Below are 19354 nucleotides of genomic sequence, written 5' to 3' on the forward strand. Positions count from 1 at the left end.
CACTCTGAAGTTTTAGCAAGGAAGGGAACATTGGAAATGAGATGGGATTTATGGTTAGTGCATAGGGAATAATTTATAATACTCCTATTTGTTTGAAAGTTACTATGTCTAGTAACTTGCATATCTTCCATCACAGTTTCTGTCATTGTGAAAGAGGAGTTGTTTATTTTATATTATACTTTAAAATGCTTTAATTTAAAGGAGTATGTTATTTTGTCATTTTTTTAAATTGTTTTGTGAATTATGACAACATATCCCTATAACATTTTAAGTTCAGATCATTAATTACACTCTGCAACAACAGCAACACTCATCATTACATTCTCATTTATTGACATATTTACATTATTTGTACAGGTGAAACAGGAAAACAGTATGATGTCACAGACAGGTTATCGGAAGTCCAGATATTCGGACTGTTGCTCTAGTTGGAAGCAATAGTTGTGTCAATCCAGGAGCGTAGTTGAGAGATGCGGGCGTAGACTACTGGGAAACGTGTGTCACAAGTGCGGATGCCCCAGGACACAGACCCCACCAGAGTCCAGACCCCTGAACTCTCACACACCAGAGGACCACCAGAATCACCCTGTGGGAAACACACACACACACACACACACACACACACACACACACACACACACACACACACACACACACACACACACACACACACACACACACACACACACACACACACACACACACACACACACACACACACACACACACACACACACACACACACACACACACACACACACACACACACACACACACACACATTTGAGACTGAAACAGCAGCAACATTGATATGGTAATGTGTTTGTCTTAATCTGTCTTCACATACCTTGCAAGATGAGGATCCAGAGGCTCCAGCACAGATCATGGCATCAGTGATTGTGCTCTGACCCCAGATCTGTCTGCACACAGCAGGACTCGTGATGGGCAGACCTGTTTGCTGCAGGATTAGAGGACTCACTAAAAAAGAGAAGAAAACATCCGACAGGATGTTCAGAGTCAAGCGAAAAACAAAAAAAACAAGTAATATACAGGAGTAATTGTGGCAATTTGTCTTTGTCTAACAGGTCTTTGTCTAACTTACTTGTGGTGGAAGTTGCGCCCCATCCAGTGGTGAAGCAGCGGGTTCCAGGCAGGACGTTGATGGTTGATGGAGGCAGACACACAGGAGAGATACGAGGAGTGAAGACGACTGGAGACGCAAGTTTCAGCAACGCAATGTCATTGTTGAAGGTTGTGCTGCTGTAGAGCGGATGGGTGATGACCTGCACAGACAGATAAGACGGATGAATGGTTACTAGTGAAAGCTGACTTTATAAAAATAGACAAAGATGACAGCATTTTCTTATACCCTATTTTATTTTAAAATATAGTTGTTGAATATGGATGTTTTCTTTCCTGTGATGAATTGTGTAAAAAAAAGTGCTGAAGCAAAAACAAAAAACAAAAAAAGGTAAAAGCAAATTTTAGGAGTACGATAGCATACTTTTCAACTTAATTGAGCTTTTCCAATGTTTAATATTGAGTTCACCAATTAAAAAACACCATTTAAATTAAATAATTAAATCACACGAGAAATATGTTCACAGTTAGATAAAGTCCAAAACAAAGTTTAAATTAATTTGTGACCGTTTAGATGAAATTTGCATAAATTACAAGAGATACTACTACTACTAGTACTAAAAAATATTTATAAATTAATATTTAAATATAATATTTATTATGATTATTATGTTTTGTAGTGTAATGATCAACTAGTTATTATATATAGTAAAACAACAATTAAAAATGACTTCTATCAGTTATTGGATGCTTAACATAAATAATCTATTCATGTAATCGGTATTAAATTTCATCTCTGTTCCAGGAAGTTCATTAAACGTCATTACCTTGGAAACAAGTTTGATCTGGATGGGTTCAACATTGGAGCCACGATCATGTTCTCCAAGAATGACACGGTGATAGCTGATCCTAAAAAGAGAGAGGTAAAGACAGAACTAACTGTAAAAAGAAAAGAGCAACAGCATCTTTTAAGCACTATTGTATGTGATGTTTGTCAGATTGAAGGCTCTTACGTGACAGCGCAGTGAGCAGCAGTGAGAACCCAGTACTGGTTGATCAGGGATCCACCGCAGAAGTGGAATCCGTTGGGAAGCTGTTTCAGAGGTAAAATCATTTCTGTCATGACAACTCTCGGAGTGTTTTGTATGGTAATGGGAATGACAATGTTGATATGTTTGGTCTTGGTGGAATAGATCTGCTACGCTGCTGCTGCTGCTTTTGCTGCACTGCAGAGAAAGTACGGGACTTGCTACTGCCAATAAATACACGACACACTGCTGTGAGCAAGTAAGACATGCTGCTGCTGCATAATAGAGCGTACATGAATTACCTGCAGCAGATCTTTACAGGTGGACAGTTTCTAAAAGTGTGTTACACTTTTAGGAATGAAGCGATGTCACTTCCTGGGGCAACACATTTATTTATCTGTATAAAACACAAAAAAATCACTGTTCAAACAAGGAGCACATTTCTCTGCACTTGCGCGCTTCATCTCGTACTGAATATTACTTCTATGCTCTTGTCCTGTGATACCTTTACAAATTATCATAAACAATCACATGTCTGATGGTGCAAATGTCTAAGCTGGTACGTAACACTAGGCGCATTACTCTTTATACAGTACTCAATTCTCAAGAAATACATGCCCTAAATACACAAACATTAAAATAGATCTAAACATGTGCTGTGCCCGCTATAAACGACATAAAAGGAAAGGTCTGATGAATACCATCATTAAAGTATTACAAACTTCCTTTTTAAAATGAATACAAGTGAATCATTAAACATAACCATGAAAATAGCATTTAGAATTAGTAACAGTAGATATTCAGATCTCAGTAATAGTTTAGTCTACATTCACATTACTCTAGCATTGATAACTGCACACATATTTTAATTCTCTTTCATATCACTGTTTTAATTATCTTTTAATCCGTTTTTACTCTTTCATGAAATAAGCTAATGAACTGAATATATCATGAACTATGTTTCAACCATTTAACAGTTACTGTGTTCCCACTATAAACTCAGAAAATGATTAATAAAAGTGTTTTACCTCTGAATCTGACTGGAGTTCTTATTTAACAGTACTGAAATCGTTTTTACATGTAATGGCTGACGAAATAATGGTAAATGAGGGTAACAGGTCTATGCACGGACCAATAACAGACACGTGTGCCTCGTTAACTCAGACTGCCCAGACACGTCAATACACACGACTTAATAATGTTCGTACACATCTATTTGGTTAATTATCCCTCGTCACGCACTCACATCTCGAGAATATATCTTTTTAAGCCTTTATTCCTCTGTTTTGTTCACATTAATAGTTACTAATTTCCCCGTTGAGTTGTTAACACTATCGTCCACCATTTCACGCATGACAATCGTAATCACAGTAAAAACTCAGCTTTTCTTCACATCTCAGGCACGAACTACAGCTCTATAAGAATACAATACTGTTATGAATTTACCAGTAATAAGATTATTGTCAGCTTACCTGTATAAAACACAAAAAAATCACTGTTCAAACAAGGAGCACATTTCTCTGCACTTGCGCGCTTCATCTCGTACTGAATATTACTTCTATGCTGCTAGCTAGTCAGCCACTCATGCGCCATGCAACTCCCGGCTGCCCCCTGCTGACGACTCCGAGTTTCACCAAATTGAACACAATGCAATAAAGTAATACAGGTAACTAACAATAACTTTAACAGTTAGAAATTTAAAGGGGGGTGCACTGATATCTAGGGTGCACTGATATCTGTCCCGTTTTACATTCTTAGTGCTACACTCTCCCCCACAAAATTAAATGTCTCCTGACATTTCTGGGAACAAGTGAACATTTCTTTAGAACACCTCAGCCATCCAAGGCCTCCAGTAACCCTTAGTCTGAGTTACCTGGCTCTCTGTTACCTTACAGTCTCTTTTTACCAAGGACGGTTGACCCAATGTATCATAACTTAGTACAACAGGCTGATGTCTCAGTCTCTGGGGTCGCGGTCCTACCGCCTGTCGCTCTCCTAGCGTCCGAACCAGCGGGTCGGCCTCTGATTCAACATTCTCAGACCTGTCAGAACTCACATCAGGTCTCTGAGATTGTAGTGGCACATCCTCTTCGCTATGTAGTGGCACATCCTCTTCGCTATGTAGTGGCACATCCTCTTCGCTATGTAGTGGCACATCCTCTTCGCTATGTAGTGGCACATCCTCTTCGTGATGCTGAGGACTCTGCTGAGGCTGAAAAGGCTCTGCTAGAGGATTCAGTAAACCCTGTCTTTGCCGTCTCCCTCGACCAGGTCTGAGATGCCACTGGTAGTTGCCACTGTATTCGTCGCTGGAGGTATCACTCTGCTCTAGCTGTTGCCGATGCTGTCGTTCTGGCTTGGTTCTTTCCTTTGGAGAGCCCTGGGAGTCCTTCTGTGGCTGACGAATCTCTGCTGGTGGCTGGTCAAGGGGAAGGAAATCACAGGGCAGCAGAAGATTTCTGTGAACCACTCTGTCTCTTCCTTTACCATTTTCTGGACTGATCTCATAAACTGGGCTGCCATCAGCTTTCCTCTCCTTCACCTTGTACACTTGGCCCTCCCAGTAGGACTGGATCTTTCCAGGACCCCCTCTGGGAGTGAGGTTTCTGAGGAGAACTCTGTCGCCGGGGTGAAGGTCTCTCCCCTGTACTTTTCTGTCGTAGAGGACTTTTCCCCGAACCGCCCCCTTGACAGCTGTTTTTGCCGCAATCTGGTATGCCTCTTGCATTCTCGTCTTCCAAAGACTCACATAGTCATCATAGGTGTCATGGGCCTCATCTTTTTCCAGATTGAATAAAAGATCAATAGGCAGGCGAGGAGAACGTCCAAAGGTAAGGAAATAAGGCGCGTAACCCGTTGCCTCATTCTTTGTGCAGTTGTACGCGTGGACAACTTTCGCGAGGGACTCCTTCCAATCCTCCTTCTCCTCGTCCTCCAAGGTACGCAGCATGGACAACAGGGTACGGTTAAACCTTTCCACCTGCCCGTTACCCTGGGGGTGATATGGTGTTGTGTGCGAGCCCTGGATGCCAGAGAGTTTTTTTAAGCTAGCCATCAGTCTGTTCTCAAACTCTTTGCCCATGTCGTGATGTAGTCTGCTTGGGAACCCGAACTTGAGTGCAAAGTCATTGAAAATCCTGTCAGCTACTGTTTTGGACGATTTATTCCTTGTCGCGTAGGCCTGCGCAAACCTCGTAAAATGGTCCATTACCACTAATATATACTCATAGCCATGCTTGCATTTCTCCAAATGCAGGAAGTCTATGGAGACGAGCTGGAAGGGATAAGTGGTCTGGATGGGCACCAGAGGTGCACGGCTCTGCTTACTCGGCTTCTTCTTCTTGAGACATTCGCACACATTACTGACAAAATGTTCAACATCCTTGCTCATCTGTGGCCAGTAGAACCGTTCTCGAATCAGGTCAAGCGTCCTTTCGACCCCCAAGTGACCCATGTCCTGGTGTAGTTCTTTGAAGACCAGCGGATGATAAGCTTTGGGGAGCAGCAGTTGTTCTCGACGGGAAGTTCTGCGGCGCAAGACACCATCTGGACCAACTTGAACCTTGAGCCATTGTTTCAGCAGTATGGCCACTGCAGGGTTCTCTGTTTTCACTTCAGTTCTACTCGGCCTCCTGCTCTGTGACTTGTACCAGAGGACTCTCGACAGGATTTCATCCTCCTCCTGTGCTTTGCGAATTTGATCTGCGGTGAGAGGTTGGCTGGTTTCACTGTCCTTCACCATGCTCAAAGCACTGACCTGAATCAACCCCACACCCCGGCAAGGGTTTCTCCTTTCCGTTATGACCCTCTCCATGGATGCACTGATTACATCTTGACTGGCCTCAGCCGTACAGCAACGCATGTAGTCCTCAATATCCAAGGGCATCCGTGACAACCCATCTGCATCGGAGTTGTTCTTGCCTGGGCGGTACCGGATGGTAAAGTTATAATCGGCTAACTCCGCCACCCATCTGTGTCCTGTTGCGTTGAGTTTTGCGGTGGTGAGTACATATGTTAGTGGGTTATTATCTGTATATACCACAAACGATGGGGCATGGTAAAGATAATCCCGGAAACGTTCACAGATGGCCCACTTCAACGCTAAAAACTCTAGCTTTCCAGAGTGCAGATGGTACCTCTTCTCTGCTGGACTCAGGGTGCGGGAGCCATAGGCGACCACTCTCATCTTCCCCTGCTGTCTCTGGTATAACACCGCGCCCAGACCAACTTGGGATGCGTCACAATGTAATACGAATGCCTGGGTGAAATCCGGATATCCAAGGACAGGGGGCTTTGTGAGTGCATCTATTAACTGGTTCAACACTTCCTGGTGAGAGTTGGTCCACTGTACAGGTGTCTGCGATGGTAAGTGACCCTTGTTTTTCTTTCCTGTTGTACGGGGCTTTTTCACAGTCGGGTCTGGAGTGCACTTCTCGGGGTTGGGGACAGTGAGTAAGTTATACAGCGGGTGGGCCACACGGGAGAAATTGGGGATGAAGGGTCTGTAGTAGGAGAGGAACCCAAGGATCTGGCGCACATCACCCACTGTGGCAGGGGTCTTCTCTTTTAACGCCTGCACCGGAGCCATCTCTGCAGGGTCCATTGTGTAACCCTCTCCTGTCACCAACTTGCCAAGAAACCTCACACTCGATCTAAACAGCTCACATTTCTTTGGGGTCAGCTTCACACCATGTTCCTTGTAACGCTGGAGAACAAGACGGATGTGCTCCAAGTGCTCCTTAAAACTCCTACTGTGTACCAGGTTGTCATCAAGGTATGGGAGGCAAATTGTGTCTCTCAGGTCAGCCAAACAGTGCTCCATACTCCTCTGAAACTCTGCGGGTGCCGAGCTCAGACCAAAGGGTATGCGCACCCATTCATAAAGCCCCCAGGGTGTGATGAAAGCTGTGAGAGGGCGGCTCTCCTCATCCAGATAACCCTGGTGGTACGCTTTACCCTGGTCTAAGACCGAGAACCACGAGCTTCCACCCAAAGCATCCAACATATCCTGAATCCTCGGTATCGGATGGCGATCGGGGACTGACTTACGGTTGAGTTCTCTGAAGTCAACACAGAGACGAAGACTACCATCCTTCTTACGGACACACACCACTGGCGATGAATAAGGGGATCGAGAGTGTGTGATCCACCCTCTTCTCAATAGATCCTGCAAGTACTCCTTAACCTCATTGTGAAGAGGCTTTGGGACAGACATGTAGGTCTTTTGAACAGGGCTGGTATCTTGGAGGGTTATATGCATCTTGAGGGATGGTATACAGCCCACATCATCACTGTCAAAGGAAAAGGCTTCACATTCCTCCCTCAACACCCTCCTTACCGCCTCCTGCTGTCCTTCTGGGAGATGACAGAGATCTACAGGGGGGTCCCATGACATTGGTCTTCCTGCCTGCTTGTTATCTGGCTGTGTTCTACTTGCTTCTCTAGACTTTGTCTCTTCGTTGTCCTTCATTACGGCTGTCGTCTCATTCTCTGTTGTTCGCACAGGTGCTGTGTATACGGTCTTGATGGGCTCCAGGTGACCAATCATTCTGTGACGGTCGAGGTAGATGGTGCGATCCGTAGTGTTGGTCATGGAGATGGGTATGTATGGCACTCTTTTTTCTGGGATCTGCACCAGTACATCATTGTATATCACGCCTTCTGGTGGGGGATTAAGCATGTCAGGTGAAAAGAACATCTGTTGGCCTTGGGCTCGTGAACTTACATGCGCTCTTATATAGACAGTGGTGACTTGTTTTGCTGGTATGGGTACTCTTTTTCCGCCAGTACGAACTACTCCCGTCTCTGAATCAGCGTTCTGCATCAACTTCACCACACGATGAGCAGTCTTCACTGTTATCGCAAAAGCTTTACTCACTTTGTGTGCCAGGTGCTTCCTTTCACCTTCAGTGTCTTCCTCTTTTCTGTTGAGGATGGCCTCAATGACGTTGTAACCGATAATGGGGTCACTGGCAACTGCTGGGTCGCTTGACACTAGTACTGGCACTTGTAAATCATTTGTCTTGGTGTGGCCACTGCCTAGTCTGAAACTGACTTCAATCCAGCCGATATATGGAATGGGGGTGTCATTAGCAGCAAAGACTGTCAGTGTCTCATCCCCCAATAACTCTGAGATGGGTTTGACAACAGTGTGGGGTAGGTGGTTCAGTCGCCAGAGGTCATTCACAATGCTGGATTGTGCTCCCGTGTCCCACAGGGCTCTAACTGGGCAATTGTCCATAACGCAATCTACAATGCATCGGCTACCCACAAGGCTTATCAACTGTGGCTGGTGTCGAGGCGGTATGTAGTTAATCACACTTACAGCTGATGAGGCTCCAGCTGCTCTCTTTTCCAAGGCTGTTGTTGGTTGCATGACTGGGCTGGATGGTGGCTGCTCGTTTCGGGGCAATTGGCTTTGGACTACTGCTGGCCCCACCTCAGCAGTCCCTGCCCGTTTCCCGACGTGGTTCTGCACCCGCGAGAGAAGTGGCCCTCCTGCCCACATTTGAAACAATGCGAACAGTTCTCACCTGTTCCTTCCTCCTTGCACTTTTTGCAGCCTCTCCCTCCCGGCTTCAGTCCATGAGGGCGGGGACTTGCTTCCATTACAGCCCGAAACATCTGCTGCATTTCCTTGCGAAGCTCTTCCATCATCTGCTGTGCGTTTATGCTGTCAGACTTAGTCTCATTCCGCTTTACTGTTTTAATTGACGCTGTTGAGTCGGACTCCATGTGTTTAGAGGGGCTCTGGCCAGCTGTGGATTTTACCTGAGAGTCTGCTTGAAGCTCTTGTACTTTGGGAGTTTTACCAGCAGTAGATCTTTTTCGTTTCTCTTGTCTCTCACTTTCGACTTTGGCCGCCTCATCCACTTGCTGTATCAGTTCCTCATCTGTTATGCTCACATCACTGAGATGGGGTAGAATTTGGAACTTTACAGAATCGCTCAACAGTCCAGTTTCGATCGAGCGGAGGAACTTGCGTTGAATGACAGCTCTGCTGTACTGCTCATCGGTGTCTTCGTTTGCGGCTTTCCACAACAGTTTCTCTTTCAGCTCGATCGCACGGAATACAAAGTTCAGGGCAGTCTCTTTGGGCTCTTGGGAGATGTTAAGAAGCTGGTGGTAAAGCTCTGTCGAACTGTCTACTCGATAGTGGCCCTTTAGGATGGTGAGGAGTGCACTGAGCGTCAGCCCACGCTTGATCTCTAACATGTCTCTCAACGGCAGTCTTGGACTGACAGCCCTGATTACAGCCTCAACCACTTCAGTCTGTGTGTGCCCCTTTTGTATTCCCAGCTCAATCTGGCGGACTAAACTGAGATACGACAATTTGTCCCTCTGACCACTCTCTCCAATTTGCCCACAAATTTTAAACTCCCTTCGCATCGTTACCTCCGGCAATGGGCTAACTGGCTCTAGCCGGCTCTTGAATGGTGAATCAGTCTTTAAAAGAGAGGTGTGTGGCGAGAAATCTTTTTTTAGTTCTTCTTTTGTAGCTGGCTTCTCTGATGGGTACACTTTATCTGACTGAATACGCCCCCTACTTTGTCTTTCAATGAATGATAATAAATCAACACAGTACTGTTCACCTTCATCGCCATCTAGTTTCTCTTCAAGCTCATCCAATTGACGCTCGGCCATCTTGATGAGCGCCCTCCGTGTCCTGCTGCGGGGCTCTCCACTGTCCAGGCTATCACATTTCAGGTACCTGCAGACATCAATGAGAGAATCTTCCCCTAGCTGCCACAGAGCTGCACTCACTTTGTCACGTACATTCTGACTGGCGTCCATTTTGTTCAAGGTTCGACTCGTTGGGAAGGAGGGGGTTAATGGTGCTGGTCACTCTGTCGCCTCCTCCTGGCTGGCTCGCCAAAATATGTTACACTTTTAGGAATGAAGCGATGTCACTTCCTGGGGCAACACATTTATTTATCTGTATAAAACACAAAAAAATCACTGTTCAAACAAGGAGCACATTTCTCTGCACTTGCGCGCTTCATCTCGTACTGAATATTACTTCTATGCTCTTGTCCTGTGATACCTTTACAAATTATCATAAACAATCACATGTCTGATGGTGCAAATGTCTAAGCTGGTACGTAACACTAGGCGCATTACTCTTTATACAGTACTCAATTCTCAAGAAATACATGCCCTAAATACACAAACATTAAAATAGATCTAAACATGTGCTGTGCCCGCTATAAACGACATAAAAGGAAAGGTCTGATGAATACCATCATTAAAGTATTACAAACTTCCTTTTTAAAATGAATACAAGTGAATCATTAAACATAACCATGAAAATAGCATTTAGAATTAGTAACAGTAGATATTCAGATCTCAGTAATAGTTTAGTCTACATTCACATTACTCTAGCATTGATAACTGCACACATATTTTAATTCTCTTTCATATCACTGTTTTAATTATCTTTTAATCCGTTTTTACTCTTTCATGAAATAAGCTAATGAACTGAATATATCATGAACTATGTTTCAACCATTTAACAGTTACTGTGTTCCCACTATAAACTCAGAAAATGATTAATAAAAGTGTTTTACCTCTGAATCTGACTGGAGTTCTTATTTAACAGTACTGAAATCGTTTTTACATGTAATGGCTGACGAAATAATGGTAAATGAGGGTAACAGGTCTATGCACGGACCAATAACAGACACGTGTGCCTCGTTAACTCAGACTGCCCAGACACGTCAATACACACGACTTAATAATGTTCGTACACATCTATTTGGTTAATTATCCCTCGTCACGCACTCACATCTCGAGAATATATCTTTTTAAGCCTTTATTCCTCTGTTTTGTTCACATTAATAGTTACTAATTTCCCCGTTGAGTTGTTAACACTATCGTCCACCATTTCACGCATGACAATCGTAATCACAGTAAAAACTCAGCTTTTCTTCACATCTCAGGCACGAACTACAGCTCTATAAGAATACAATACTGTTATGAATTTACCAGTAATAAGATTATTGTCAGCTTACCTGTATAAAACACAAAAAAATCACTGTTCAAACAAGGAGCACATTTCTCTGCACTTGCGCGCTTCATCTCGTACTGAATATTACTTCTATGCTGCTAGCTAGTCAGCCACTCATGCGCCATGCAACTCCCGGCTGCCCCCTGCTGACGACTCCGAGTTTCACCAAATTGAACACAATGCAATAAAGTAATACAGGTAACTAACAATAACTTTAACAGTTAGAAATTTAAAGGGGGGTGCACTGATATCTAGGGTGCACTGATATCTGTCCCGTTTTACATTCTTAGTGCTACAAGTGCGCTGCACTGCTAAAGCAAATGCTACCCTAATATTTGAAGGTTGAGCATGCAAGCTCATTGGCTACTGATACAGCAGGAACCAATCAGCTGTGCCCTAAAGATGACGTAATTACGAACAGGTAGTTAAAGGACTTATTAACCTGTGCTATTTAAAGTTTCATGACAGAACTTTGTATTGAAAACATGACATACACTCTTTGAACAAATCAGGGAAATGCATGATAAAAGCCGGCCAATACACAGTTACCTGGAGAGAGACCTGCCAGGGCCAAGAACCAGAGATGGCATTCTGTCCGTTCACAATCTTGCTGCCAATCGTCTGTGGCTTAATCGCAGGCACTCCACAACCTGTTGATAAAGAATGTAGGTTTAGCATTTTGTAAATATATATTCACCCATCACTTTTCTTGTGAACTTCTAAAGGAGACACTTACCCAGAGCAGAGGCCACCAGGGCAAGGCAGGTGATGGTGAAGAGCATGATGTAGATGAGTTTGTGATGTTTCACTGTTGTACCTGTAGGTGCTCTCTCTTGCTTTTATATCATTTACAGCATCTATTAAAAGTGGGACGTGATCGAAGTCCATCCCAGCAGCTCAAATGAGCTCATAGCTGAGGAATGTTGAGATCTATAGAGACATTCTGCATCTCCAATGTTTAGAGCTGGTGTCTTGTGTGCAAAGACGATGAATTCATTGAAGGGGTTTATTGTGTCTGTCTATTTCCTTGACAGGCATCATGATTTCCCCTCTGTCATTGTATGTTGTTAAATGTATTGAGTGGGAAGGTTTTCTTGTTGCTGTTGTGAAATTTTGTTCATTATCATGCAAAGTGTTTCCTTAATGAAGTTCTTCCTAAAAGTGTTTCAGCAATACTTGCTGTAAATAAGTTGATTTCCCATAAAATCTGTGACGTTAACTAATCCTGTATTCAACCTGGCAAGCCATTCAAGCTTGTGATACTGAAGAGGAAGGAAGTAAATTTGTGGGATTTTCACACTATATGATTATATCAGTTATGAGAGAGAGCTGGGCTGAAGTGAAGTGAAACTTAAAGTACTAATATCAGTTTCTGTAACACCACGAGCAGTTTAAATAACAAAATGAAGGACAGTTGAACACATTATTTTAAGACATACCACTGGAGAGAGAGTTTTTTTCTGCAACATCCCTTAAAATTCATGCAATATTTTCTAGAAAGCATTATAATCCAGTAGTATATTGATTGTCTTTATTGATACAATTAAGTAATGTTTGTTACTGCTGATACAATACTGACATTATTTTTATTATTATTAGTTTGGTTTACTCTCTGTCCAGTGGTTATAGGCCATAGTCATATTTATGAATGAAAGTTAAAGCTAGTTTAATGCAACTCTGCTAAAGTTTGATGGGTCTTAGGCTACATTTCCCGATGACTAATTCAAATTTTTCTCAGTTATTTTGCTTTATTTCCAGATTCAATCATTGGCTCGTCCTTACATACTAGAGCATGTACGCACATGAGCACTCTTTAAACAGTGCTTTAAATCTCTTGACAAACTAAAAGACGCAAATTACCTTTGTATGTAGGCTATTCTAAATAAAAGATATAAGTTGTATTTAATGTCAGCTTGCTTATTTTGCTCAAGATAAGGATTTATCAAGTCCACATGTTATGCAAACAAGAAACTATGCTTCTATCCACAGGTCGAGAGCTGTCGTTCCAACCACGCAACTTTGCGATGCTGTTTGTGAACGTGTGAACTTTGGAACTATGGTTTCTGGAAACACTGACTCGTTGAACTATGCTGATAACGACAGAACTTGCGACCATAGTTAGCTAATGACGCTTTCAGGAAACGGACCCCAGGTCAGTTTTATAAGATGTCAAATGTTTAAAAATCAAGTAACACTTTAATTCGATAGTCCACTTTAGATAGTAAATTTGCAGTCATTAGAGTACACTGTTAGACATTTCTGTAATTTGTACAGTTATTTACTATATATCACCCAGTATAATACTGTAAATTCTCTTTACAGTAAATAACTGTAATTCCCGTTGCATCATGGGTATTTTCTATGACGTCAAACACCAAATACAGTGATTTCCTGTATTTTAGAAAAAGAAAGTATAATACTGTATTTACCACAACGGCCTCTTTGGCACAATTGGGATCGACAGGATTTGCTTTAGATTTATATTAGGAACCATCAGTGCAGCGTTGAAAGTTTCACCCGAAGAGAGAGCTCACGGTTCCAGAGAACATATGAGCTGTGTCCGGACACCCTGCAAAGATTTTTTCATCCCCCGTGAGAACGGCACACAAGCAAGGTAAGTGTGATTTGTACTAGCCGTGGTTGTCTGCACCCCAATTTTAGCTTGTCAGCATTGGTGCTAAAAACTGAGGTAAACCTAACGTTTTATTTAAAAAAAAAAGTAGTTTATTGAATTCGTTTAGGAACCGGTGCAGCGTTGTAAGTTTTGCCCGAGGAGAGAGCTCACAGTCCGGACAACATACTTTACATAACGTTAGGTTATCATTTGCTTAAACTTTGCTGCTAAAAACTGAGGTAAATCTAACGTTTTATTTAAAAAAATGAGTTTATTGAATTAGATTAGGAACCAGTGCAGCCAGCGTCGTGTGTAACGTTACTGCCCGAGGAGAGAGCTCACGGCCCGGACAACACACTTTACATAACGTTAGGTTATCATTTGCTTCAGCTTTGGTACTAAAACTGAGGTAACGTAAACCTAACGTTTTATTTTTAAAAAGACTTAACGTTAGTGAGTTTATTGAATTAACTTTACCAATACAATGAAGATTTTGTTTATCGAGCATATTAAGCGTACATTAGGACGACGTTAGTTAGTAAATTAACGTTGGCCACTAGTTGCAAAAATAACGTCGTTAACAAGCAACGTTTACATTTGGATTGACATTATTTATTTTACATTTTAGATAAGAATACCAGGAGCCTGCCTGTGCTGTGCGACACTGGAACTCATACAACGGTAAGTAACGTTACCCCTCTTTGTTTCTCCACATATTACTGTTAATTCAAAGTTTTTCTTGTATGTTTTAGTCGGGTCTGTTTAACTGAATCACAAAATTATTTAGTTTTTCCACCTCTTTTTAACTGTAACTAGCCATGTACCATGTTTTTTCATAAATTATATTATACTAAAATAATCCAAAACTGTGTTTGTCCAGGACTGACAGATTATAATTTTATTTTCTGGAATTTAAGCAGTCCTGGACAATTTTTGGATGATTTTGGCAGATTAAATATAATTTATGAAAAAAACATGGCAAAACTTTAGAATACTGTTGTTCAAGTGCAAACCTGAATACATTTCTGAACACAAAAGAAGATGAAGAATGTTGTAACCTAACAGATTGAGGCACCATTCACTTCTATAGTAATTTCCCCTTCAAGGGAACTCGAGCTGCGTCACCGCTTTGGGAACGCCCCTGCGTGATTGCGTCGTGAAGCACGTATGTCATCAGTCCAATAGAGAGACGGAACGTCATAGGCGGGTGACGTCATAGACCCGGAAGCTATAAAGCACACCGGCAAACACACGCCGTTAGCTTCTGTTGCCTTCAACAAGCGCTCTGTGTTATTCTGTCCAAGTGTCTTTGTGTTGTGTCTGAGTTCAGACTGTTTTGTTACGTTTGCACTATTCACCACATTGATACAAGAGAAAAAAAGTATGACGAGCGAACAGCGTTACAGACAGTGTGTTCCTCCCTGCTCACGCTACATCCCGAGCGGGGATACACACTTGATGTGCGTTGTTTGTTTGGGAGAGCAGCACGCGCAGTCGGCACTCGAGGGTGCCGGCTGCGAGCATTGTGAGGCTCTGCCTCTTCGCGTGCTGCGATCCCGCCGGGCGCTCTTCGAGGAGGGCGTCCCGGTTAACGCTCCCCACGGCACGGGTCCTGCTGCGGCTGAGGCTCAGCGGCGACTCATGTCGTGGGGTTCGCAAAAGGATCTGACGGAGGGGATGGAGACGGGCCCCGCCCTATCTCTTCCTTCACCCGCCAGATCCAGCGCTGCCTCTCTGGGTTCGGGAGCCCGCTCTGCGGCTTCTCCCGCCCGGGGAGCGGCCGCGATACTGCAGCTATCTTCCTCCGAGGAGGTTGATGTCTGTAGCATCGATGCAGGGGGTGGAGACTCGTCACTTCATTCCCCTGCAAGTGAGGAGCTCATGGAGGTGCTGAGCAGAGCGGTGGCCAGACTTCACATTGACTGGCCACATGAACATCATGAGCGAGCTGCTGTAAAAAGCAGACTCGACGAGCGCTTTCTCCCCGCGCGCTCTGTTCAGCCTCCCCGAAGGAGTCTGCCGTTTTTCCCGGACCTCCACACCGAGGTGTCGAGGTCTTGGAAGCGGCCCGTGTCTGCACGCATTTTCACCCCGCAAACGTCCGTGTATAGTAATATCGCGGGGTGTAAGAGACATGGTTATGGTCAGCTGCCTCGGGTTGAACAGACGCTTGCGAGCCATCTGTCACCCGAGTCTGCGTCGACCGTAAAGGCTCCGTCTTTGCCCACAAAGCCTCTTAAAGTGACATCATCTTTTGTGGGCAAAGCATACTCGGCAGCAGGTCAAGCCGCCGCGTGTCTGCACACGATGTCTATTGTGCAGGCATATCAGGCTGATCTGCTAAGGGACCTGGGGGAAAGCCACGAGATCGGAGTCGATACTATTAATGAACTTCGATCGACTGCCGATCTCGCTCTCCGTGCCACCAAGGAGACGGCTCGATGCGTCGGCCGTTCTATGGCAGCCCTAGTGGCCACGGAGAGGCATTTATGGCTAAACCTTACAGATATTAAGGAAAGGGACAAGAGCTTTTTGCTTGATGCGCCGTTGTCTCCGGAGGGCCTGTTCGGTGACGCTGTCACCACGGTTACCGACAGGTTCCTGGAGGCGAAAAAACAGGCAGCGGCGCTCAAGCAGTTCCTTCCCCGTAAGCCCCAGGTCTCGTCTGCTGCTGGGCGGGAGCAGCAGATGCCGAGTACAAGCTCCTCGCACAGGGCGCAGCAAAAAGTGAGTGTCGCCACTCGTACACCCCCGCAGAAAGGGTCGTCGGGTGCGCGGCGCTCACAGGCGCAGCCTTCTAACCCCAGGGCTGATCTGAGGACAGTCATTGTGGCGAGGAAGGCTGCGTCAAAGAAGTCCTGACGCCTCTGGGCCCAGGACAGTGAGGGTGGTCCCCTCCGCGGGCGCACGGTGCTTACCGCTGTACACGGTACCCGTGCGTCCGCGGTACCCTCACGGGGTCAGTCCGCCAACCCCGCCCGAGTGCCGGGGCGCGGAGGGGCCCCGCGGGTCATTCAAGGATGGCCCGCACCCTCTTCGGAGGGAAATTATGCCGTCGAGTCAGTCGTTCCCTGCCGGTTCGCCGCTTCAGGGCGCTGCACTCGCGGTGCAGAGTACATCAGAGACCAGCCTCGAGGGGCTGGTTCCCTTAGTAGATTTTGTGTCAGAGTGGGAAAATCTGCCTCACATATCTCGTTGGGTCCTGCGATGTGTAAAGTTGGGGTACGCGATTCAGTTCAGATGCCGTCCCCCCAACTTCAACGGGGTCCTCTCCACTGTGGTGGACCCGGTGCAGGCTCTGGTGATGACTCAAGAAGTACAGACTCTGCTGCAAAAGGGGGCTATAGAGAGGGTTCCCCCCCCGGACAGGGAGTCAGGCTTTTACAGCCGGTACTTCATAGTGCCAAAGAAGGATGGTGGGCTGCGCCCCATCTTGGATCTTCGCGTCCTGAACCGAGCCGTGGCAAAGCTCAAGTTCAGGATGCTGACACTCAAACAGATCGTGTCTCAGATCAGGTCCGAGGACTGGTTTGTCACGATAGATCTCAAAGATGCGTATTTCCATGTCTCCATCCTTCCGCAGCACAGGAAGTTCCTGAGGTTCGCTTTCAGTGGAGAAGCGTACCAATATCGGGTGCTTCCTTTCGGTTTAGCCCTTTCACCCCGCACGTTCACGAAGTGTGTGGACGCTGCTCTGGTCCCCTTGCGTTTGCAGGGGATCCGCATCCTCAATTACATCGACGACTGGCTGATACTAGCACAGTCAGCGCGTCTCGCGGTTCAGCATCGAGATGTTGTTCTCGCGCATATGAGGAGGTTGGGGCTGAGGCTCAACTCCAAGAAGAGTGTTCTCTCTCCTGTGCAGAAGATCACTTATCTCGGGGTGAGTTGGGATTCGGTCGCTATGCAGGCTCGTCTGTCGGAGCCTCGCGTGGGGTCAATCCTCTCAGCCGTGAAAGGGGTGAAGCTAGACCAGCCGCTCACTGTAAAGCAGTTTCAGAGACTGTTGGGTCTGATGGCAGCCGCGTCCAATGTTATTCCTTCAGGCCTGCTGTTCATGAGGCCGCTACAGTGGTGGCTCAAGACCAGGGGTTTTTCCCCGAGGGGGAACCCCTTTCGCGTAATCAAGGCAACGCGGCGGTGTCTCCGCACCTTGGTTATGTGGAAGGACCCCAGGTTCCTGACCCAGGGCCCGTCGCTGGGGGCACCGTGTCAGCGTACTTCTCTGACCACGGATGCCTCCCTGACGGGCTGGGGGGCGACCATGAGTGGTCGCTCGGCCCAGGGTCTGTGGCAGGAGCACCAGCGTTCATGGCATATAAATTGCCTGGAAATGTTGGCGGTGTTTCAGGCTCTGAAGCACTTCCTGCCGCATCTCAGGGGCCATCATGTGCTTGTACGCACAGACAGCACATCGGTGGTCTCCTACATCAACCATCAGGGGGGCTTGAGGTCTCGTCGCTTATACAAGCTGGCGCGCCTTATCCTCCTCTGGGCTCAGGGAAAATTGCTGTCAGTCAGGGCTATGTACATTCCTGGGCGGTTGAACGTGGAAGCAGACATCCTGTCGAGGCAGGGGCCAAGGCCCGGGGAGTGGAGACTCCACACCGATGTGGTGGAGCTTCTTTTGGGAGAAGTTTGGCAGGGCCCAAGTGGACCTGTTCGCCACTCACGAGAACTCTCATTGTCATCTGTGGTTCTCCCTGTCGCCTCCAGCTCCTCTCGGACTGGATGCGATGGTACAGGAGTGGCCGAGGCTGCCCCTGTACGCTTTCCCCCCGATCGCTCTGCTTCCGGGAGTTCTAGAGAGAGTGCGCCGGGACGGGGCCCGTCTCCTTCTAGTAGCCCCGTTCTGGCCGGGCCGGGTATGGTTCTCGGATCTGGTGTCTCTCCTCGACGGCTCTCCCCTGGAGATTCCGTTCCGGAGGGACCTTCTCTCTCAGGCGGGCGGAGTTTTTGTTCACCCCCGCCCGGAGTTGTGGAAACTGTGGGCTTGGCCTCTGAGGGGGCCCAGCTCATAAGTTCCGGTCTCTCAACTGAGGTTGTTGAGACCATTCTACACTCCAGAGCTCCTTCTACGAGGAAACTTTACTACCTGAAGTGGAGACTCTTCACCTTATGGTGTCGAGATCGCCTGCGGGATCCAGTTAACTGCCCTGCGAGCGTGGTGCTGGAGTTCCTGCAGGAGAGATTCTCTGCTGGGTTAGCCCCCTCCACACTAAAGGTGTACGTGGCGGCCATAGCTGCTTACCACACTCCTTTGAGTGGTGTTTCATTAGGGCGACACCCTCTAGTAACTCGTTTCCTCCGTGGAACCTTGAGGCTGAGACCTGTGACACGCACCAGGGTGCCGGCCTGGGACTTATCCATCGTCCTTCGAGGCCTTTCCGATGCTCCCTTCGAGCCGCTCGAGGAAGTTCCTGAGAAATTTCTCACTTTCAAAACTATTTTTCTTCTTGCTATTTCTTCTCTTAAAAGAATTGGGGACTTGCAAGCCCTCTCTGTCGCACCCTCGTGCTTGGAGTTTGCCCCGGGTATGGCTAAGGCCTTTCTCTCTCCGAGGCCCGGGTATATTCCTAAGGTCCTCACTAATCCTGTGAGACCTATTGTGCTCCAGGCCTTCTG

General features: G+C 46.0%; 1 protein-coding gene across 1 annotated transcript; it reads right to left on the minus strand.

Moving 5' to 3' along the window:
- Positions 1-424: 424 nt before the first annotated feature.
- On the minus strand, positions 425-11897 carry LOC307130733 (chymotrypsin-like protease CTRL-1; the record flags this gene model as incomplete). The annotated part of the gene is made up of 7 exons (XM_079823863.1): positions 425-586; positions 848-978; positions 1103-1283; positions 1908-1989; positions 2094-2173; positions 11665-11765; positions 11852-11897. The coding sequence occupies 7 exons, from the start codon at positions 11895-11897 to the stop codon at positions 425-427; spliced, it is 783 nt and encodes a 260-aa protein (XP_079679989.1).
- Between the last annotated feature and the right edge of the window lie 7457 nt (positions 11898-19354).

This window comes from Gobio gobio, assembly GCF_949357685.1.
Source record: "Gobio gobio genome assembly, chromosome: 8".
Lineage (NCBI taxonomy): Eukaryota > Metazoa > Chordata > Actinopteri > Cypriniformes > Gobionidae > Gobio > Gobio gobio.